The following is a 23,524-nucleotide window of genomic DNA, read 5'->3' as shown; positions in this document are numbered from 1 at the left end:
GAATAAAATTTTCCGTCTGGAAACAATCATTCTTATTAATCAATAAAAATTTATTAAACTCCTTACCATAGAATTCGTTAGTAGTCTTAGACATAGTCCCAAACTTATACAGATTATTTCAATGAAAAATATTTCGCTAAAGACTTTTTCGGATAAAGAAAAAAGACTGAAATCAAAAAAGAATTTTAGCAAATCAATTTCGCTAATATACGAAACTTTCTATTGTACTATGGTACTTCTTCTTCTTGTAGGAATTGACTGTTGCAAAAATTGATGTGGCTGCAACGTTAATAAAATTATGAGAAAAAAAAATCGACTCAAGACGCCCGCAGTCAAAAATCACTAGCAAAAATACTGTGGCTTCCATTCTGTCTCTGATTTTAGCATCTCAAAGCTTCTACGTCTCTATTCGCTTCTACTGCCTAAACAGATTGAATTTACTGGTTTTCTATGGTGTCGAGTCCAGTATCAATCCATTACAGCAAATAATTCAATTTGGCATGTTCTCCAAACGAGGAAATTTTGGTTATTTTGGAGTGTACTCCACAGAAACCTCCTTCGGTCATCTTGTAACCATCTGCATCACATTATAATAGAGATTTTCCCACTAACAATCATCAAAATAGTTTTGGGCAAATAAATCCTAGTTTAAGTAACAAACGAAACTATTTCTTACTCCGGTACAAGTATGAAACATCGTTGAAGGTGTTATGGCTTTTATTGGACCTCTATTGCATAAACAGATCGAAATTACTGGTTTTCTATGGTGTCGAGTCCAGTATCAATCCATTACAGTAAATAATTCAATTTGGCATGTTCTCCAAACGAGGAAATTTGGTTATTTTGGAGTGTACTCCACAGAAACCTCCTTCGGTCATCTTGTAACCATCTTGTCCCACTAACAAACATGAAAATAGTTTTGGGGAAATAAATCCTAGTCTAAGTAACAAACGAAACTACTTCATACTCCGGTACAAGTATGAAACATCGTTGAAGGTGTTATGGCTTTTATTGGACCTCTATTGCATAAACAGATCGAAATTACTGGTTTTCTATGGTGTCGAGTCCAGTATCAATCCATTACAGCAAATAATTCAATTTGGCATGTTGTCCAAACGAGAAAATTTTGGTTATTTTGGAGTGTACTCCACAGAAACCTCCTTCGGTCATCTTGTAACCATCTGCATCACATTATAATAGAGATTGTCCCACTAACAAACATCAAAATAGTTTTGGGCAAATAAATCCTAGTCTAGGTAGCAAACGAAACTATTTCTTACTCCAGTACAAGTATGAAACATCGTTGAAGGTGTTATGGCTTTTATTGGACCTCTATTGCATAAACAGATCGAAATTACTGGTTTTCTATGGTGTCGAGTCCAGTATCAATCCATTACAGCAAATAATTCAATTTGGCATGTTGTCCAAACGAGAAAATTTTGGTTATTTTGGAGTGTACTCCACAGAAACCTCCTTCGGTCATCTTGTAACCATCTGCATCACATTATAATAGAGATTGTCCCACTAACAATCATCAAAATAGTTTTGGGCAAATAAATCCTAGTTTAAGAAACAAACGAAACTATTTCATACTCCGGTACAAGTATGAAACATCGTTGAAGGTGTTATGGCTTTTATTGGACCTCTATTGCATAAACAGATCGAAATTACTGGTTTTCTATGGTGTCGAGTCCAGTATCAATCCATTACAGCAAATAATTCAATTTGGCATGTTGTCCAAACGAGAAAATTTTGGTTATTTTGGAGTGTACTCCACAGAAACCTCCTTCGGTCATCTTGTAACCATCTTGTCCCACTAACAAACATGAAAATAGTTTTGGGGAAATAAATCCTAGTCTAAGTAACAAACGAAACTATTTCTTACTCCGGTACAAGTATGAAACATCGTTAAAGGTGTTATGGCTTTTATTGGACCTCTATTGCATAAACAGATCGAAATTACTGGTTTTCTATGGTGTCGAGTCCAGTATCAATCCATTACAGCAAATAATTCAATTTGGCATGTTGTCCAAACGAGAAAATTTTGGTTATTTTGGAGTGTACTCCACAGAAACCTCCTTCGGTCATCTTGTAACCATCTGCATCACATTATAATAGAGATTGTCCCACTAACAAACATCAAAATAGTTTTGGGCAAATAAATCCTAGTTTAAGAAACAAACGAAACTATTTCATACTCCGGTACAAGTATGAAACATCGTTGAAGGTGTTATGGCTTTTATTGGACCTATATTGCATAAACAGATCGAAATTACTGGTTTTCTATGGTGTCGAGACCAGTATCAATCCATTACAGCAAATAATTCAATTTGGCATGTTGTCCAAACGAGAAAATTTTGGTTATTTTGGAGTGTACTCCACAGAAACCTCCTTCGGTCATCTTGTAACCATCTTGTCCCACTAACAAACATGAAAATAGTTTTGGGGAAATAAATCCTAGTCTAAGTAACAAACGAAACTACTTCATACTCCGGTACAAGTATGAAACATCGTTGAAGGTGTTATGGCTTTTATTGGACCTCTATTGCATAAACAGATCGAAATTACTGGTTTTCTATGGTGTCGAGACCAGTATCAATAAAATCCAACTCGGTTAGTGTTTTCATTGAAACGCCCACTCAAACCATTCATTAACCTCCTCCAAAAGCAACGTTTTCTTTGCGCAACACTGCGCAAAGGTCTTCTGTAGACTCGTCCTCTTCTATATCTACCATGAAGGTTGTTAAATCTGTTTTCGTCCGAGAACTGACCCTCATTGTTCGTCAGTCCAATTAATGTATTGGGTAAACAGCAGTTGGCTCAAATTTAGATGCCTTAAGTCTTATACTGACTGTCCAGCCACTCCTGTCCATTTTCAGGTAGAATCCTTATTATTCTTATAATTATGGTGGATCAGTTAGATAACCTTGATAAACCAATGATAAACAGGGATCATTATTGGACTTTTTTTGTTAATATGGCAACACTGTGTGTATCAGTACAGTTTTCCTTGATGGAAGTATCTACATTACCTTGTTAAGTTCTCGTAGCGTTGTACCAATTCTTTTAATAAAATTTCATTCAATTGTTTCACTTGGGACAAATATTTACAATACAAATCACACTGCATCCCTATAAATATGAACAAATTAGTTGAAAATAAATGTACGTGGTAGCTATATATGTCAAAGATATAATATTATAAATACACATAATTTCTTTGGCAGGGGATGATAAATTTGGAAACTTAAGACATTTTGAAATTAGTTTAGTTACAGTTATATCATAGTTATTGTAATGGAAACTGTTTATTATCTAATTTAATTTTTCGATGTATGATGATATATTGAGATGGTAAATGGAAAAAAATTTGTTAATATATATTTGAGATGGATCAAATTTCAACGTCGCCCATTTTAGTATAATCTTTTTCCTTGTTGCGTGCATAGAAATCGGCCCGCTGTAAACTTTTCACTTTAACTATATATATTTTTTTAATTATTCATCAAATCAAAAAAATAAATATGCTGTTTGAAAGACATTCTAACAAGCTTCAATTTACCATCAAGGTTTATTGTTTATATGCGTTAAAGACGAGACTGGATCCTTTCATAGGCGATTTTTTATGATGACCGCTATAATTGTGTCAACAATATTAAAAAATCGTAACCTCAACGCCGTTCGTGTGCAACGAGGTGCTGGGAGTGACTATTAGTCAGTGGACAGTAAGATGAAGACAACGGGAAAAGAACCTGACCCCTAAAACACTTGCGATTGGTCAAAAACTTAGTCCAGCTCATCGGATATATGTTTTGGTTTAGGAAATGACCCCTCTGCAAGTTGGGTAATTTTTTAGTGTAGGGAAGTTTTCTTTTGCTGTGCTTAATTAGTGTGTTAGTGCGTAGAATTGAATTTAGCATTTGAGATACAATAAAAATAAAAGCCGTGAGCAGCAGAGCTCCATCACGAAAGTCGAATTTTTCGTCGAATGAAACCCTCTTGTTTAATTCCAATTGACAACAAAGAAAAAATTGTCATAATGACAAGAAATTTCGAAAATGGGAAGTAAAAAAAATCACCCTAACAACGATCATACTCGTATTATTCATTAAATAGGAGGCGGTCCAGTTCACAAAACGTCCATTTCGGGCGTTTTGTGCTAGAAGAACTGAAGAAGAAAACTTTGAACTTGAGAAAGACAATTCTTCAACATCACCCCTACTTGCACGCGAAGCTCGAACCCTCTAGTTAAACTTTTTCTGGCCAAAAAATAAGAAAATATAACAAAAATGACCATAAAATGGAGAGGGGTGGAGATAGAAAGTTTCGACCTTAGACAGGAAACCACTTCTTTGCACTGAGACCCCTCGAAATATTCATTTGTTTTCAATCAAACTCTAATAACATCAATCCGCCGCCAAAAAAGCCACGTATGCTAATTTTGAACCAAATCGGACCCATAGCCATTGCTCGAGAAACGAAAATAAGAATTGTAGCTTAAACAGATATTATACAGACATTCGAAAAACCATCATAATCGTGTTCAGGAGGTCTCAAAACATGGGAACAATGATGTGCCCCCCATTTTTCTTCTAGTCATGCCTACCGTAAAAGTCTAATTTTTCTTTGAAAAATTCGACTAAAAAATCTCGATGAAACAAAAAACTTTTGGGGTATGTTAGATAGAAATGTATGTAAAAAATTGTCTGTATAATATTAAAGAATTAGAACAGGCATTTCGATGATATTTATAATGACTTACCATAATGGTAGAACATCTTAATAACCATAAAACATTGTTGTTGTGTCTATTATAATTATGGTAGCTGCTAAACACTCTGTAGTTTTTTTCAAAGCGAGGTCATTTTTCATTTTGTTTTTGATAAAATCGGTGTCATCCTCTACTTGAAATCGATAAAATTCACAACAAAACAATAGGTGTAATAAATTTTTGTACTCAGGGCCAGATTAAAATTTTTAAGGCCCGGGGCTAAAATAATAACGGGGCCCCCTTAAGGAATTCGAAAACCCGGAAAAATTCACAAAATAATATCAATACATTAGATTTGTGGTATCAACACATCAAATAATACAGAATGATTTCCAAATGATGGGGCCCTCTTGGACCTGGGGCCCGGGGGCCCCCCCAAGCCCCTAGCTTAATCCGGCCCTGTTTGTACTTTTTTTATCAACGTTTTGTGACCAAATCCCTAAATATTTCAACATCTTAAAACTCGACTCGTAATACTTTTCATAAAAGGACTTCATCTTTATTTGGATTATTGTCGTTTCTTGGATTTTCTTTTATATTTTCTGGAATTATGAATTATCCGTCCGCGAGGACACGGGGTAGGTTTCATGTTAGAAACAACAATAATTATTATTTTAATTACAGCCTCTACTCGGATAATAATATTACAAATTATTTATTCACAATTAAGTCGAAAAAAAAACAAATATTTTCCTGGTTGAATTTGTACTACATCGACACTTATATACATTTCTATAACCAATTTTTGATTGTCGTGAAATTTTTGGTAATAAAATCCCCATTCGAAAAATCACGATTTATTGTAATAACAAAAATCAATACAATGTAAAAAATTAGTAAGATAGATACATATTCAAATATAAAAATGTGAAAAAGACATAACATAAATCAAATAAATATAAATTCATTCCAATAAATTCAGTGTTTATTAATATTAATTTGTTTGTTAAAGTTATTTAACGTAAAAGTCTTTTACTGTAAATGAAATATTTGTAAAAAAATTAAGTGTCTCGACGACCATTTTATATGAAGTCAATCGATTCGATCCTCATCCTCATCCTTACATTATATCCTTTTGTATTAACAGTTTATCTTAGTCCTTACAACTACAAGGACTGCTGTCTTAGACGAAAAAGTTGCAAAACATATAAAAGAACCAACATCAAAACGAATTTGCACGATTCTACAACATTCCCTTGGTTGCTTTTAATGATTAAAAACGATTCAAAAATCGTTTAAAATGTTTCGAAGAAGATTTGATTTGAAAATAATATTGTTTCAAAAAAAAGTGATTTCTATGTTTTTTTTTTATGGAACAATCGAGATAAATTACATTTGGCTTCAAATTTTAGACATCTCGCAGGAAGAAAAAATGAAAAAAAAATCCTAACCTAACTTAATCACGTATTTTCGGTTACTGATATTTTGTACTTATATTTAGATTTGTTATGACACAAATTCTTTCATCCAGCATCGTCATTAGGTTTGTTCTTGGTAGCTACACCGGCAAAACTAGTTCAAGAAGTGTACAATGAAGCGTTCTTTGTAGCAGAACCAGCGCTAGCGTCGCTGTTCTTGGTAGCAATGCAAAAGAACTAGTATTTCACTGGGTGTAGAATCAGTTCAGCCAGTGCAGTGTAGTGCAAGACAGTGCAATAAGTGTAATCTGGAAACGGCACTACATCTTCGTCTTCGGAAAGTACTAAATCGTTTTCCATTATTGGAAATACTACAAGGCCTGAATTACAACAAATAATCTCAAATACAACAATCGACAAATGCTTCATTACTCTCTACACTATATCGTTCTTTGTATCCCATCGAACAGATTCTGCACTGGCCCAGTTCCAGTGCAGATAGCAAGAATAAACCTATATAAGTTAGGTTAGGTTAGGAATTTTTTATCCCTATTCGTTGTGAGACGTCAGAAATCCTTTTACGTACAATCATCTAGTGTGCGATTGAAGCCAATCGGTGGGTTCCCGTTTTCGTAGATCCAGATTAAAATTTGTTTTTACATGTGTGTGATTTCAGCGACATTATCATTCTTGGGCGGTGAAAGCGTATTCCTCAATTTGTTCCAAAATATTTTTTGTTTTTTCTCGTCCGCTTCCCATTGTAAATAGATTCTAGTTTTTAACAAATACCTCAACATCGGCGTCATGTGAACTTTGCTAACCGGTCCCAATTTGATAACAATCAAAGCATCGGCGACGTATTCGCCGTCTTCATTTTCGAAAAATAATCTGTGATGCTCGGCGATTTGACTCTCCCATCTACACCATTGAGATTTCGCGTAATTATCACTCACTATTAAAATAGTTTTACGACTATTAGCTATACATTTTAACACGCATTCGGATATAAAATGTCCGACGTGAAAATCTCTTTCGTAAACGCAAAGTTTTAAAAATGGTTCGTAATTTTCCAACATCGAAACTAATCTAACAACGAAATTTCTATCTTCGTTACTATAAGAAACGAAAGCGTCGTATTCGTAATTAAGTTTATCATTCGATTTAGATTTGATTTTACCGTTTCTACTGATTTGTAATCTTATTAAAAATAACCAATATTTAATATGCCATCTGTAATAAAAAACTAGTATTATTAAAGATAAAAAACAAATTATTAATAATAATAAAGGTAATACGACGATTAAACGTTTATTTATATCACAGTGTATTATATCATTTTCTACGTATTCGAAATAATCGATTATATTAGTAATCACGTGATTAGTTGTTGTATAGGGTGTTAAACAATTTGCTTCGGAATTTTTTAGTATTTTAATTATTTTTTCGTTTCTATAAATGTTTATAAAATTATTATATAATTTGAAACTACGACAATCGCATATAAAAGAATTATACGCTAAAGAGAGCTTAGTGAGGTTATGAAAATCTTCAAGCATACCAGGTGTTAGATGAGTTAATTTATTATGATCAAATAATAATATTTTTAATTTAGGATTCGAATCGAATATTCTATTTTGCCATATTTTTAATAAATTAAATGAAAAATCTACTATTTCTAATTGTTTTAAAGCGGAAAATTGATTCGATTCTACTGTTACTAACAAATTTCTATCCAAACCTAATTTTTTTAACGATTTTAAGTTAATAAAAGGATTTCCGAATTTACTAAAATAAGTCATGGCGTTTCCTCCTAATAAAAGTACTTCTAAATTTTCTAATCCTTCAAACATTTCACTTGTTAATCCTGTAGGATAATTATTTGTTATAAAAAAATTATTTTCAAGATCTAATAATTTGAGTTTATTCATATTTTCGAAAGTTTTATTTTGTAATCGATATAAAGTGCAGTTTTTTAATATTAAATATTTTAAATTATTTAAACCTTTAAAAGTATATTGAAATAAATGCGGTATGTTATTATATCCCATATTCAAATATTCTAAATTTTTCATTTCTAAAAAAGAACCTTTAGAAATTTGAAAATACGACGCTCTAGCACCGTTTTGCGAATTTTCTTGTATATCTAATTTAATGAGATTTTTTAATAAAACACCTTTTGGTATAGAAGGTAAATTATTAGCACTCAAAATGAGATATTCCAAATTTGTTAAATTATCCAAAGCATTATCAGAAATATCGTAAATAAAAGCCTCGCGTAAATCTAGTGATTTTAAATTCGGCATTAGGGGAAATACACCCGAAGGTATACTATGAAATTGATTTTTAGCTAAATTTAAATGAGTTATATTAGAAATCGCTATGATTTCTAACAATTTTTTAGGTAAATTCACTCTAAATCCAGCCGAATAAAGATTTAACAACTTCAAAGGTATATTAACGTCAACAATTTCTTCTAAAACCTCCGTTATTACAGTAACATTAAAAAAATTTTCCCCCATACGTAAAGTTCGTAATTTCTTTAAAGGTAAAAACGCTTTCGGATGAATATAATCTAAACTACACGAAATAATATTAAATTCTTCCAACAAACTATCTTTCATAAATATAAAATCGTCCTTGAAGATTTTCGTCAAATTATTCTCGTTCAAACTCAATTTTTTCAACCTCGGTAAAATAACAGGTGATAAATTCACTGTGATTTCATATAAACGCGTAAAACCGTTCTTAATTAAAAATAACTGTTTCAAATTAACCAAACCGTTAAAAGTATTTTTATTCAAATATTTCAAATTCTTATTATAACTAATCGATAAATTTTCCAATTTCGTAAAATTATTTCCGAAAACCCCACCCGATATTTCCGTTAAATTATAATTCCCCTCGATTTTTAAATCTTGTAAAAAATATAAATTCGCCAAATCACCCCGACGTATCACCGATATATTAGTACTAACTATACTTAAAATAGGGGTTGTAATATTGAGACCTATCGGAAGGGAATTGCACATAGTTACGCCGAAGCATAATGTTAAAATATTTGGAATCTCTCGACATACGCAACCGGATACGTCTTCTCCTAAAAATAGAGGAACTGGTCGAAATACGTCTTCGTTGTATTTCGGTGGATCGTAGTAATCATCGTCGGGGTTGAAGTTTGCTGAATTTTTTACAAACAGTGGTAGAAGTATAATTGCGACGATTCGTTTATACGGCATACTGTAGCGTCACATTACAGAAAAATGCCATTTCCTGAAAAAATAACTAAATATAACGTTCATTTTATATTGAATTTATTGACCGTATACATTATGCAACCAACTATACACCAACGCGCTTAATATATTGCCTACCGTTAAATTTATTAATCGAAATAATTATAGTAAATATCATTCAATAGCATTTGAATTTAAAAGGCGTAATTTAATGGTAATTCGTTCATTTGATATTTTATAAGATGTACAAGTCCTTTATTAAGCAACCAACTTTATATCAACGCGCTTAAAATGTTACGTACTTCATTGTCGAGGTTGAAATTTACTGAATTTTTTGCAAAACCCAATAGAAGTATTATTGCGACGATTCAGCATACTATACCGTCACATTACTGAAAAATACCATTTCCTGAGAAAATTATTAATTTTAATGTACAATTTATATTGAATTTATTGACCGTACATTATGCAACCAATTATACATCAACGCGCTTAATATGTTGCCTACCGTTAAATTTAATAATCGAAATAATTTTAATAAATATCATTCCGTAGAGTACTTAATTACTTCATATATTTAGAATCAAAAGGCATAATTTGAAGGTAATTCGTTTATTTGATATTTTATGAGTCCTTTATTAACAACCAACTATATATTAACGCGCTATCAAAATAACTATAGTAAATACATAAATAAAATAGTAAAAACACAGTAAGTGATGTATGATCAAGTGAGTCCGAACAGCGGACAGAGAGAAAAAAAACATCGGTATACTACTTTCTATTTCTCTCTACTTTATTCTGATTAAATCGAAATGACGTCGAAGTTTCATGTGATAGAAATGTGGTAGTATAACAAATTTTGAATTTATTGATGAGTAGAGGGAGATAGAGATTAATAAACTAATTCTTTCTGTCTCTCTTATAATAGTACAATTTCACTTATATACCACTCTCTTTATCGTTAATATCTTCTATATGATTTAAGAGTTTTATATTATGCAACCAACTATACCTTAAAGCGCTTCATGTGTTAACTATTTTACATATTTATTTAAGACTAGTTACAACCGATATGAACTTTTTAAAAGTAGAAATAACTCAGTTTAAAACGATAAACAGTTATAACCTCACATAGAGATAAAAGTATGAAAACAAAATGGAGAAAATTGTTGATTTAAACAAGGGATGAACAATTCGAGAGCTTACTTAAAGTAAGTTAATAGTCTTAGTAGATTTCTACTTATTTTAATTCAACAATTAATGTATCTTGTAATTGGAAACTCGATCTATTTATTGAAGATATGTTAGTATTATACAATATTTGAATATTAAAAGTGTGTGTAAAACCAACGCTCGTGTCTTAGGGAGAATTAAATTTACGTTGGCAGCCGTGTGGAATCTGTTTTCGACGTTGTAAGATTTATTACTGCACAATCAGGTAATAATTGTTGATAATTTGACAGTATGAAATTTGGGCTACAAATTTCAAAGTTTCCGCTTTTATTGTTTGAAATTAAAGTACTCCTATTACAAGATAACATTTCATTGGAAAAAATTATAGTACGGCAACACTGTAAAATATCTAAGGATGTTGCATTGAAATTGTTGAAGCAATGGAAATAATTTTTTAAAAAATCTAAAGAGCTTGTTTAAATAAGATATTCAAATATTCTTTCATCTGATTCTTTGGCATATTTCAAATTATTATTATAAAAAAGATTTAATGTCAAACTAGGACAATGACATTTGAAACATTCAACTTTCTATTCATTTACTGAATATACATGTTATTGATTAGATATAGTCGATTCAAATTATTCTGCCTTTAATTGATAATAGGTTGATTACGAGATTTTTGATAGTACAATTGTTTGAATAAGTAAATCATTCACGCACTTATAGTATTAGTAAGTAATAAAAACAAAGGGAATTCACACGGTAAATTGAAAAACCAGTTTTCAGTATTTAAATGGCGTCGAATTATTTAGTTGATGAATACAAAATGTTTTGATACAAGATCATTTGGTTTTACGTGAGGTAATCAATGAATTTGGCTTGTTTTAAATGGAAAAATGGAAGAGCTTTCATAAAACCACTTTCAGTCATCGTCGTAGATGATTATCAATGTCAGAAGAATATTGAAAATCTAAAAATACTTAGGGGACACGGAAATAAACAGGATTTTTGTTCCTAACACAACCAACACCCTTTTGGACCTCGATAAATCCCGGAGGTGTCATTTGAGGTTACGACCAATGATGAGGCGTTTTGTTAATAGCAAATCAGTTGACTTTGACTTAAATATTACTTATTATTGAAAATAAAACTAATTTTAAAACAGAAGAGACCTAAAATCAAGAACATTTATCACAAAATGGAGTTTTATTGTTACAATATTTTGTTTTGAACACGATGATTCAGCGTTTTTGGGGTCGCAAAATCCATTTATCGATATTTTGGAATTGGTACTTCCGGTTTTACCAATATTTGGAATGGTTGACTTTATTTCTCAATTAGTATACGAACTAAAGATAAACTAAAACTAAACTAACCAAAAAATGAAGCCCCTATCGCCCCCAAAACAAAAACTTTTCCCTTAATTCATAAATCCAGTTCAAAAAGCCGAACCGGAAGTCAATCAATGATCTTATGAATTTTTATTATGACTCCACATCAGATACGGAAGTATAACCTAAAATTCATTTAAACGCTGTGACAAGTGACACATCATAACCTCAAAACAGCGATAAAGCACATAGATGTGATTTATTTTCAGGGCATATGACGTTGAAGTGACGTAAATAAAATGTTCAACGTTTACAATCATTTGTTAAAATTTGAATATTCTACAAGTGAGAAAAATCGTGTTCATATTAAAGATAGATAGAGAGAGATTTGAGTGGAATTGTGGAATCTTTCATGGAAAAAACCTTCAAACTAATGGAAAAATGTGTTAATTTCAATGGGGGAAATTTTGAAATGATTTCATATAGTAAATTTTCATTTTACGAACAGAAATATAAATATTAAGCGCTTGTATGATGAAATACACATCGTACAATTTATGTATTTAGTACATACTTACTAACAAATATTTTAAAACTTGATCGCAGCTGTATTAGTCAATATGTAAATATAATTACGTACCTACGATATTCGTTTTCTAAGAAAATTTATCTTAAAAAAATATCACTGTTGATTCAAGTCATTTATTTAATTCAATATTGACACGAGAAACGACTTGAATTGTATAAAAAAGAAGAAGATTTATTAAACGCAAACGTCATCTTTTTTATGGAAATTTTAACTTTTATTATATCGATTATATGGATAACATCTACAATATTTATTATTAAATTTTTTATTTTCCATTTGATCCTCGTATTTAAAACTCATTGTAGAAATAGAAACCACTGGTTTGTAATTAATTGCGAAAGTAGCTAGTGGACATTATGAATAAAAAAAAAGATAGTTTCTTATCCTTTCTAGAAACCATACAGTGAGAGAAATGCATATAAGTTTACGTGAATATTTTTTTACTAATATTACTTAACAGTGTTTAGTAGTACAAGTATGTGCAAGTTTTAAAAAGTAAAAAAACGGATATAAATCTCGTCAAACGTGCGATTGGTCTTTGGAAATGAAAATTAAAACCATCTACGTCTCCCATTTACATTTCAAAGAAAAAAATTAAGATTTAGCTCTAAATTTAACTCTTTCAAGCACTGCAGTTGGCAACCTTTTATCATTGATTGATTGAACGTCAAAATGGTTGAAAAATAATTTTCCTGTGAGGTAGACAACCAAATCGACAAGCTCTACCATTCAAATTCGTTGTATGTTCGTGATTGATAGAGATTTAACTTGATATTCGAACGAGTACGAGCACGAGCATTTCTAAAAACGGGCTTGAATTATGATTTTGATAAAATTGGTCCCGAAAAAATTGAAAATTGGTTCGCAAAGAAAAACCTTGGGAAACGATTGTTTCAGATGTAACGAACTCGAATGGCTGTACAATTATAATTTAATACACAACATTTGTTAGCTTTTCGGCAAAAAAATGCTTAATAAGTACATTAAAGTACTATTTTCTCAATTATCGAAGTATTAGTGGTTATCAAACTCAAAATAAATGACGTAACCATTGACAGAAATAGGATGATGAAAAGGTGGGGAATTTAGAATGGATTTATTGATCCAACCTCGTACACTAAATTATCGGTGGTGTAAAATATTGTAATTCATTGTAATAACTTTGTTTTATAAAATATTATTTAGAAGTGAGTGATAAGAAATCGAAAAATTGATATTTTTAATTATTTTTCTCCATTTTGTTTATTTTTTTGGCATGTTTAAGATAAAAATGAAGTTTGAAAACGAAAATTTCAATATATTTTGGCCCATAAAAAATACGAAAACCTTAAATTCCCCGATTTGTCTTAGAAAAAACAATTTAATAGTTTATAAAAATTGTTTAAACTATGATATTCGATTGTTTTTTTCCAAATCATCCGTTTTATATGACCAAAAATAGGATGACGTCCATTTCAAAAAATTTACCGTTTATCTTTGAATGTGTTGCTAACCTAAAGACGTTTTGCTGCGAATGGAAATGAAACGAATAAAAAGTTTTAATTATGAAAGAAAATTTTCCAAATTGCGCTTATTTTAATTTAATAAAATCAACAAATTGTATATATACGACCCTGATAAACAATTAACAACAAAAAAAATTAGTTTATTCGAGGTAAGTCGTTGACTCTTAAGGTTTTGTTTTCTTAGCGATCATCTCAATGTCAGATACGTGGATGAAATAAAAGTTGAATAAATAGTTGAGACATTACTGCCTGCATAAAATGTTTAATTCATGATTTGTACAATGCTATACCTATTATTAAAAAAAATGTACAAAGGCGTAAAATAACTCAATATGTTTACTAAATCTATTACTAAAAAATCTCTCATTTTAATTAAGTAATTCTTGATAATTATAGAGTAAAATACGCGACAAAGTTTATTGTTTTGAAAAATTTTCTCGCATCAAATACGTAGTTGATACTTGAAATTTTTTTTGTACTTACAATATATATACATCCTTTATTGTTAACGTTATAAAAAGGATGCACAAATTGTACTAAATTTCTTAGAAATCGATGAATAATTTAAAAGGTAGACAATGCTAATAATTATATTTTCAAGTCATATAACCAACTACAAGGTTAATATTTTTGTTTGTACTCATTTTGGTACGTAATTTTTTTCTTCAAACATACAAACTAACAAAATATGAGCTAAACTTCGACTTATTCTACTAAATTAAAAGATTTAAGTAGAAATTTTACTTATTTATTTTAATCAATTAAATTAATTATCATTCTTTTATTGTCTTGTTACAAATAAAATTCTCTAACGCCCGAAAAGCATAAATAATTATAAAGAAGAAATTTTGAAATTTCACACTTACCTTCAAATTTTTTCAGCTTCATTAATCACAAATTTCGTTTTTAATAAATTTTCCAACAATAAAACTTGATCATTTCCTTATATTTTGATGAATTGATTATTTTACATTAACACTAAGATGGGAAACTGTGAGAAAAACGACAATTCTAATAAAAATAATGTATCAGATTTCACTTAGCGTAATATACTGAACGACGCGATTCGACTCAATATTCAATAAACTTATCCACTGCGGTTTTGGGAATGGTATATCAAGTGGGTATGACTTACTTCGAGGCTTTACAAGAACGAGAAAGGCAGACTAAGATTCATAACGTGAGAAGCATTTAATTATAACAATTTACAAGCTTTATTTAAAAAAAAATTATACAAATAATATTTTATACGAGTTTCGATAAGTGAATTAACATTAAAATGAAAATTTATTACGAGATTTCCAATAACTCTTTTTCTTTATGTTTTGATATCTTTTATTCTGTTTTATCAAATATTTTTTAATTTTTAGCTTTATTCCATTTACGCATTTCCTTTCTTCTTCTTTTCTCTTCAATGCGCTATTCCACACTAGATCTAAAGGTGTTTCTACACGAACATCATAATAACTTCTAATTATTACTATTTTTATTATAAGAAACACATGACTATAATATTAAATCGTAAGTTATCTAATATGTATCATCTAAAAGAAGATTTTTATTATTAACTTAAACGCTTTTGTTACTTCAGGTATTTTGTACTTTGTCACAAATTGTCTCTCAAGTTTTAACAACGCGTAAGTCAAAAGAGTAAAAAATGTGCTTTTTTATATATCGCGATCATGATACATATATTTTTTTTTAAATTTATGAACTTAAGTCAAGGTGTGTCTTTCGATTCTCTATCGAATGACTTTCAAAAATCAAAAGGGCATTTTTTTGAACTGACGCAGTGTTAGAACTTAGGCGACGAAATCAATAAAAACTGTATTAAACTCCAATTTGTAATTTCATCTAGAATATTATCATTAAATTAAAAGTATATAATCAATTTATATATCCTTTAAAAACTGATGAGATTCTTAATGTAATAATTAAACTAAAAAGTTTCTATTTATTGAAGACATTAACCTACTTCTATTATATAGATAAAGAAACATATTTAATTAGTAATTTGATGTTATATTTAAAAATATATATAATTAATATCAACATTATTTAAAACTATGTTAATATTGATTTATTCTATAGTTTTGACAAACTATGTGAGACGGGCTTAACATATAGTATTTAAGTTGGTAATCCATAGCTGAAATTAAATACCCCGAAGTTGTATCCATTCAATACAAAATGGCTGCTTTAATGTATTCGGTGTAGTTTACACGTGAATAAGTTGACAACACTCTAATTTATTAATTCTTTAGAATACATATGTGAATAATTCGTTTACAGAAGTATGTTTAATTAAGGTGTCATATCATAAATAATATTTTAATTTTAGTTATTAAAATGGATTCTCATAACAGTGAACAGAAAATTGGGGATAACAGTGATTGTAATGGATTTGTAATTAACGAAATTGCTTCTAAATCATGTGAAGTTACCATAGAAGGTATTGTACAAAACGAGAAGTGTGAAGATAAGGAAGCAACTAGTAATTCTTCATGTGATAATAATTCTTCTAATGTTAAACAAGTGTTTAATAGTGATGAAGGCTGTGATACTAAAGGTATAGTATCTTTTCTATCTATTTTCGTATCCTCTTTTAAATATGATTTGTATTATTCATTTGATGAATATTCTTAGTAAATATTGACCTGACCAAAGAAAATTCTGTTGGTGAGGAAACAGAAAGATGTACGGCTACTATAGACAATTATATTACCCCAGTAAACGAGAATTTGAAAGATATTTTGATACAAAAAGTAATGAATCAAGTAAAAGATATGAACATCATCGAGACTCCGAAAGATAAAGGACATCCTTCGGTTATAATCAAAAACGAAAGCTCTTCGTTGAAAAATCTGTTGTTGTACCATAGTGATAGTTCTGATCAAGAAGAAAATGAAGAATATGTCGATAGCTGGAAACGACAGATTTTTCCCAGTGATTCATCGTCTTCTAGTGTCAGTGAATCTGAATCACAAGAATGTGTTGAAATTAGCGAAGACGATGAAGATGACATTGGGTGAGTTGATATTTCACTTTCCTTTCCCTAAAATTTCCATTTTTCTTACAATATTTTAGTTATATATCGTGACTTTTCTTATTTAGTGAAATTATCTCGAATATAGTCAATTTTGTGCTGTTTACACATTCTAGATATTTTTTGAAATTTCTAGATGAGGTTTTGATATCTTATCTCAAAATTTCTAGAAAATTTCGATTCCCAACGTAAAAAAACAGGACTGGATGGGCTCAAAAGTTTTACTATTAAACTTACCTTAAATGTCATTTAAACTAAATTTTTGTTATTTATATTCATAAAATTATGTTTCATACTTGATCTAAACATTCTAGATGTTTTCTGAAATTTCTAGATGAGGCGTTGATGTCTTATCTTGAAATTTCTAGAATTTTTTTCTTCGAAACGTAAACAAAGTACTGGATTGGACTGGCTCATAAGTGAAGGATGAAATTATTTGTTTTATTTTAAATTTGAAATTTTGATTAATAAACTGTATTAAAATGTCAATTTTTTTGTGATTTTGCTATTTATAATGGCAAATGACCTTTAATACTTGATCTAACTGATTTAGATGTTTTTAGAAATTTTTAGATGAGGCGTTAATGTCTTGTTTCTAGGAAATGTTGATTTTAAGTGCCAGGTATTTCTGTAAAATGTTAATTTTCTCAAGAAAATGTCCTATTCTCCATAAAAAGTCAATTTTTTCCATTAAAAGTTATTTTTTTTCATAATGACAATTTCTTCAATAAAAAGTCATTTTTTTTATTAAAATCATTTTAAATGATGATCATTCCTTTTAAATGTCAATATTTCCGATATACTGTTAATTTGTGTTCAAAACGAGAAATTTTTTTTATATTCTTGATTTTTTTCTATAACAGGTTTTTTTTGCTTAATAAGTATCTCAAAAAGATTTTTTTTTCATAAAAAGTTAATTTTAGGTGACGATTATTTCTGTGAAAAGTCAGTTTTTTCCAATAATTTTCTATTAAATGAAAATTTTTTGAGGTAATTGTTTTGTAAATATTTTCATTAAATCAAATATGCGCCATAAAGTGACGTTTTACTTCATAAAATGTGATTTTTTTTAATAAAATGTCAGACTGCATTATAAAGTGACAATATACTTCATAAAATGTCAGTTTGCACCATAAAATGTTAAATTTTTTAATAAACTGTCATAATTTCACAATTTGCTTCATGAAAAATAACAATTTGCTTCATAAAATGTCAATTTGCCTCATAAAAAGTAACAATTTGCTTCATAAAATGTCATATTGCTCCATAAAGTCTCAAATTTTTTTTATTAAACTGTCAATTTGCGTCAGAAAAAGTAACAATTTGCTTCATATGTCAAATTTTTAATAAAATGTCAATTTGATTCATAAAAAGTAACAATTTGCTTCATAAAATGTCAATTTTTCAATGAAATGTCAATAGAAATCCATATAATCATCTCGATATAATTAAAAAATCCAATTTCATGAAATAAATTGAGGATTTGCTTTCTTATTTGAATAAATATATTGAAAATTCAGTTGATCCATAGAAATTTGCGTTTATTACACTTTTTCATGGTATGTTTTAACAAAAACCACCTTTTTTTTTCTATTAGTAAAATATGTAAAACAACAAAAATTTTTTCGTTAAGTTCAAGGTTTGTACTACCGAATTGTACGAACGTGTTCAAAAAAATTACCGACAATGATATGGATGTTCCGCCACCCGTAGATATTTCAAACTTACAAATAGACTACGAAAAAGAACAATTTTTACATATAGGTCACATTTCGAATTTCGTCAACGCCACAGGTTAGTTATCCCGACGAAATACGAGGGTCGTCACTCAATTTTCGAGATAAGTAAAAACAAAAAACGATCGATCGATGTTCGAAAATATCTCGAAATTCGAATGGCGACCCTAGTACGTACAACAAATAATAATCGAAACGTCTTACAGTGACAGTGGATACGATAGAAAACGTCGCTTCGTACGATATCGACACTGTACTTTTCATCGATGATAAAACGTCGAAAAAACCCTTCGGCGGTATAAGCGACGTCATAGGGCCGGTATGCCGACCAGTATACTGCGTCCAATTACGCGATACCAAAGAAATCGAACAATCGGGACTCGAAAAAGGGATGAAAGTGTACAGCGCCCCGAAAAGTCCTTACGCCAAATACGTTTTTTTGAAAGATCTGTTAAAGTAAGTGTTTAATTACCTCGATTCTGGATGAATTTTATACGATTCGTCTTCTCAGGATGAAAGGAAGTGACGCTTCCGGTAAGGACGATATCGAAGTACCCAGCGACGAAGTTAGTACTGACGAAGAAAACGACGTTGAAGAATTGAGACCGCAAAAACGCAAACATAATCGGAGCTTGGATCGACATAAGAAATTCGAAAAATCTAAAAACGAATCGAACATTATTAAAAGTAGAATCGCAAATATGATGGATAGATACGGGAACTGTCAGGATAATGTCTGTTTTCCCCATGGATTCGATCCTGCCGTACCGCCGCCAGTTATACAATATGATAGGGCGCAACCGAGGTATGTGGATAGTAATCGACTTTTTTCACTATTTTCCTTTTGTTTTTATTTAATTTTCATATTTTATCGTTACTTCTTTATTTTCCCCCGTATTATATTTTGAAATAAAAAATTATTTAAATTGGGGTATTGAACGATTTTATTCGAATTAGTACATTTTTTACTATTTTCTGGTGAATTTTTTTTCAATTTTCATATTTTATTACTAAAATTACTTTTTCCGTGTTCCCCGTATTATATTGGGAAAAAAATTATTTAAATTGGGATATTGGACGATATTATTCGAATTAGAACAATTTTTACAGTTTTCTTAATATTTTTCTATTAATTTCCGTATTTTATGACTAAAATTACTTTTTCAGCGTTCCCCGTTTATTATATTGTAAAAGAAAATGATTTAATTTGGGTTTTTAACGATATTATTCGAATTAGAACATTTTTTTACTCTTTTTTTAATATTTTTCTATTAATTTGCGTATTTTATGACTAAAATAAATTTTTCAACGTCCCCCGTATTATATTGAGAAAAAAAAAATGATGTAATTTGGGGTTTTTAATGATATTATTCGAATTAGAACAATTTACTTTATATTTTTTTCAATAATTTGTGTATTTTAGAACTAAAATTACGTTTTCAGAGTCCCCCATATGATATTAAAAAAAAAATTATATTAATTTGTGTCCTTCACAGTTTTCCTCGTATTCAGAGCATTTTTCACTATTTTCATTTGATTTTTTTTTTCAATTTTCGTATTTTATGACTAAAATTACTTTTTCGTGTATAAGGAAAAAAATTATTTAAATTAGGTTGTTAAATTATCATATTTCATATTATATTATTACTTTTTCAATATCTCCCGTATTATATTACGAACGATAATTATTTAAATTTAGGGGCTTAACTATATTTGTCTTTGCTTCTCATATGTAGTGATTTTAACGTTTTTTTCTTGTGAAAAAGACATAAAAAAGTTAAACGAGGGTAAAATAAGGAAGTTATACGAGGGTGAAACCAATAGTAAAAAGTATATTTACGAAAACTACAGATGAAATAGGGAAAAAATACAATGAGTGTTTTTTTGTTATATATTTTATCTTCCCCTTTTATCCTCCATATTTTGTAATTTAATTCTCGTTTTTATTATAAAAATAACGCAGGTAACCTATACGAGGGTAAAACCGATATTAAAGAGATGTATACTACTTAATAAGAAAACGAATTTGAGGTTATGTAAAATGTTTTTCGGTTTTTTATTTTATTATATTTTTACTTATTTGGAAATTTATATACCGTTTTTGTTAAAAAAAATTACGTAAGAAAATTGTACGAGGGTAAAACCGATAGTAATAAATAAAAAAAGTGAAAAATTACAGTTTAAATGAGAAAGTAATGCAATTAGTTTTGAGCAAAAATGGAAAAGGATAAAAAATCAATATTAGAAATATTAGTTTGAAATTGACAGCTCAAAATATCAAAATATCTTTTATGATACATTTCCTTTTTCTACCTATTAATTCTTATATGAAATTTTTCCTTTACATTTCCTATTTTGGGGTTCAAACGTCGTTTTTTTTTTACAAAAAAACACATGAAGAATAAACCAAAACCAATAATAATAAATATCTCTAGTAAAATCACAAATAAGGAGGGAAATAACATAATAAATGTTAGTTCGAGACCAGAAAAGAAGACGTAAAATAAAAATAAAACAATTAGTTCAAAAAACAGGCGTTTAAATTGATTAAAATGTGAAATTCTTGCGGAATAACACGAAAACAAATTTGAGGTTATCACAATTTGTACATCTGTTAATTGTTTCATGATATTTTTCCTTCACCCTCCAAATTTTTCAAATCGAATCCCGTTTTAATATAAAAATTACGTAAAAGAAATTCTACGAGGGGAAAACTGAAAAAATTTCAATTGGGGATTTCAAGAAAAAAGCAAAAAAGATGAAAAAAAACGAAACTAAAATTTTGAGGTTACTTATACATCAATCGGTCAGTTGGAAGTTTTTTTTCATTATTACATTTTTATTGTCGATAATGTCGTAAGAAATTCATACGAGGGTAAAATCGATAGTTATAAGTATCGATATAAACACCTTGGACGAAATGGTATATCAAAACGCGTTATATGACGTATATTAAATGGGGAAATGGAATTTTTTTTTCTTTTTAGATTTTCCACTCCCCCATATAACTTCAGTCAAGCAATGCCCAATCGGTGGTTTACCCCTCCGATGCCGAACATTCGACGGAATATACCCCCCCGCCACCATCGCCACTACAACTCCCCCGGCCCTTCGAACTATTTTTAAGGGATTGTATTATGAAAATTCGTTGTTTTCATTCCGTTGTTTCAAATAGGATTTTCCTGTTTTCGTTTTAAAAAATATCCAATTAATCGAGTTGATTTTTGAAATTATAATTAGAGTGTCTACTTTTGAAATCGCGTTTACGCAAAAATTGAAAAAAAAATATAAATAACGTTTTTTCAGTGATGTAATATGACTTTTTGTCTTCCATATCGGCAGTCTAATGTTAAATAAATCAGTATTGTTTAATTGAATTTTTCAAAATTTGATTTTTTTGGTAGAGAATTTTTTTAATCCACATTTGAATGAGGAAAATCTTATTTTCGATTTAAATCGAATAATTTCTAGTGCCATCGGAAAGACTGTTATTAGATAATAGAATTTATTGTTTTTATTTTTAATTTAAAAATTTTTTATGTTGTTTTTTTTTATATAACAGAAGCGATTTGGAAAAGCACACAGCAAAATTATCTTTCATATAAATTAATAAATTTCTGAAAAACAATATACGCGATAAAATTTATAATTTTGTAAAATTTTTGATACACACTGTATACAAAGTTAAATTACTAATTTGATATTTATCTTCATTTTTATTATACAGGGTAGTCTTATATTCGAGATAGCAATCGAATCAGGGCGAAATCGATTATTCCTAAAATTTTGTGAAACACCCTGTAGACAATGTTGAAGTTGGGAATTTCTGGTTATTTTATTGTCTCACCCAGTATAAAACGTAAAATTTTTGTCTTATTTTTATTTCTACTTATAAAACTCGATATACAGATTGGATTTTATTCAGGAAATTATTCTAGAATTTTTTCCAATTTTCATCTTTTTCTAAAAAAAATAGTGTACAGGGTGGGCATAAAAATCATTTAGTAGAAAATCACTTCAAATTTGTATTTGTAGTACAGAACGTTGAATTTGTGTACAGGGATGTAGTTTATTCTTGTTTAAAAAGTTGTTATAACTTTTCGAGGGAGTTTCGCTGTGTACTCATTCAAATTTTACTACTATAGTACTTACCAAGAGCTTGTTGCGTTAATTTTCTTGTTCAACTTGATGATAATTTTATATTTCTAAAAACAATGTAGTCGTAGATTGAATAAAGTGGTTCGTTACTTATGTATAAATAATTTTTCATTTCTAATACCTACTCTATAATAGTCGATACGAATGGGTATGAAATGATCCATTGATCGTCAAAACTAATCTTCTATTTATTTTGTGATAAATACGAGGGAAAAAAATTTTTTTTATAATATTCAAGTGGCAAGGATGGATAAAAAAATAGTAAATTACCGAAACTAAGATCGTCGTATATAAAATAAATTATTCTAATTAAGAAAAAAGCATTTAACGTTAATTTTTGGTGATTTATCTCATTTTGTCTTTCTCAAAAATTGATAATTGTTCGTAAAGTTCAAGTGGCGCAGTCGATAGTATCAACTAAATGAAAAAATTTCCGGATCGAGTCGAAACCAAGTCATTTGCATACAAAAAATAGTAGTGGATAATTGTGTATAATATTCTGATTAGTCGTTTTGAAAATGATATATTTGTATAAATTACTTCCCTAATGCTCAATAATACATCCTGATCTTAATTTTTGCGTGATATGTCATACTTTTGGCTTCATCCAATTTAAAA

The 23,524-nt window shown here is 29.4% G+C and overlaps 2 protein-coding genes across 3 annotated transcripts; one reads left to right on the top strand and one right to left on the bottom strand.

The window, feature by feature from the left end:
• Positions 1-5,552: 5,552 nt before the first annotated feature.
• Positions 5,553-15,094, bottom strand: LOC130894766 (toll-like receptor 2). The gene is made up of 2 exons (XM_057801746.1): positions 14,833-15,094; positions 5,553-9,399 (listed from the first exon to the last, which is right to left on the bottom strand). Exon 2 carries the CDS (start codon positions 9,363-9,365, stop codon positions 6,786-6,788), a length of 2,580 nt encoding a protein of 859 aa, XP_057657729.1. The 5' UTR covers positions 9,366-9,399; positions 14,833-15,094; the 3' UTR covers positions 5,553-6,785.
• A 1,004-nt stretch (positions 15,095-16,098) lies between these two features.
• On the top strand, positions 16,099-22,999 carry LOC130894765 (H/ACA ribonucleoprotein complex non-core subunit NAF1). Of its 2 annotated transcripts, none has more exons than XM_057801743.1 (7): positions 16,099-16,260; positions 16,308-16,535; positions 16,613-16,994; positions 18,646-18,806; positions 18,955-19,204; positions 19,260-19,553; positions 21,736-22,999. In XM_057801743.1, exons 2-7 carry the CDS (start codon positions 16,316-16,318, stop codon positions 21,872-21,874), a joined length of 1,446 nt encoding a protein of 481 aa, XP_057657726.1. In that variant the 5' UTR covers positions 16,099-16,260; positions 16,308-16,315; the 3' UTR covers positions 21,875-22,999. The 2 variants fall into 2 exon arrangements, with proteins under 2 accessions (XP_057657726.1, XP_057657727.1); XM_057801744.1 differs by having other exon boundaries at positions 16,107-16,260; positions 18,652-18,806.
• The last annotated feature ends 525 nt before the right edge of the window (positions 23,000-23,524 follow it).

The sequence above is a fragment of the Diorhabda carinulata genome, chromosome 6 (assembly GCF_026250575.1).
Source record: "Diorhabda carinulata isolate Delta chromosome 6, icDioCari1.1, whole genome shotgun sequence".
Taxonomy (NCBI): domain Eukaryota; kingdom Metazoa; phylum Arthropoda; class Insecta; order Coleoptera; family Chrysomelidae; genus Diorhabda; species Diorhabda carinulata.
This window is presented reverse-complemented; position numbering and strand designations above follow the sequence as displayed.

Excerpts from the sequence above, each read along its gene's own strand:
- LOC130894766 (XM_057801746.1), bottom strand. The coding sequence starts at position 9,365 with ATGCCGTATAAACGAATCGTCGCAATTATACTTCTACCACTGTTTGTA.
- LOC130894765 (XM_057801743.1), top strand. The coding sequence starts at position 16,316 with ATGGATTCTCATAACAGTGAACAGAAAATTGGGGATAACAGTGATTGT. Across the intron at positions 18,807-18,954 it reads GAATTTCGTCAACGCCACAG|TGACAGTGGATACGATAGAA; the intron begins GTTAGTTATCCC and ends AACGTCTTACAG. Across the intron at positions 19,205-19,259 it reads TTTTTGAAAGATCTGTTAAA|GATGAAAGGAAGTGACGCTT; the intron begins GTAAGTGTTTAA and ends TCGTCTTCTCAG.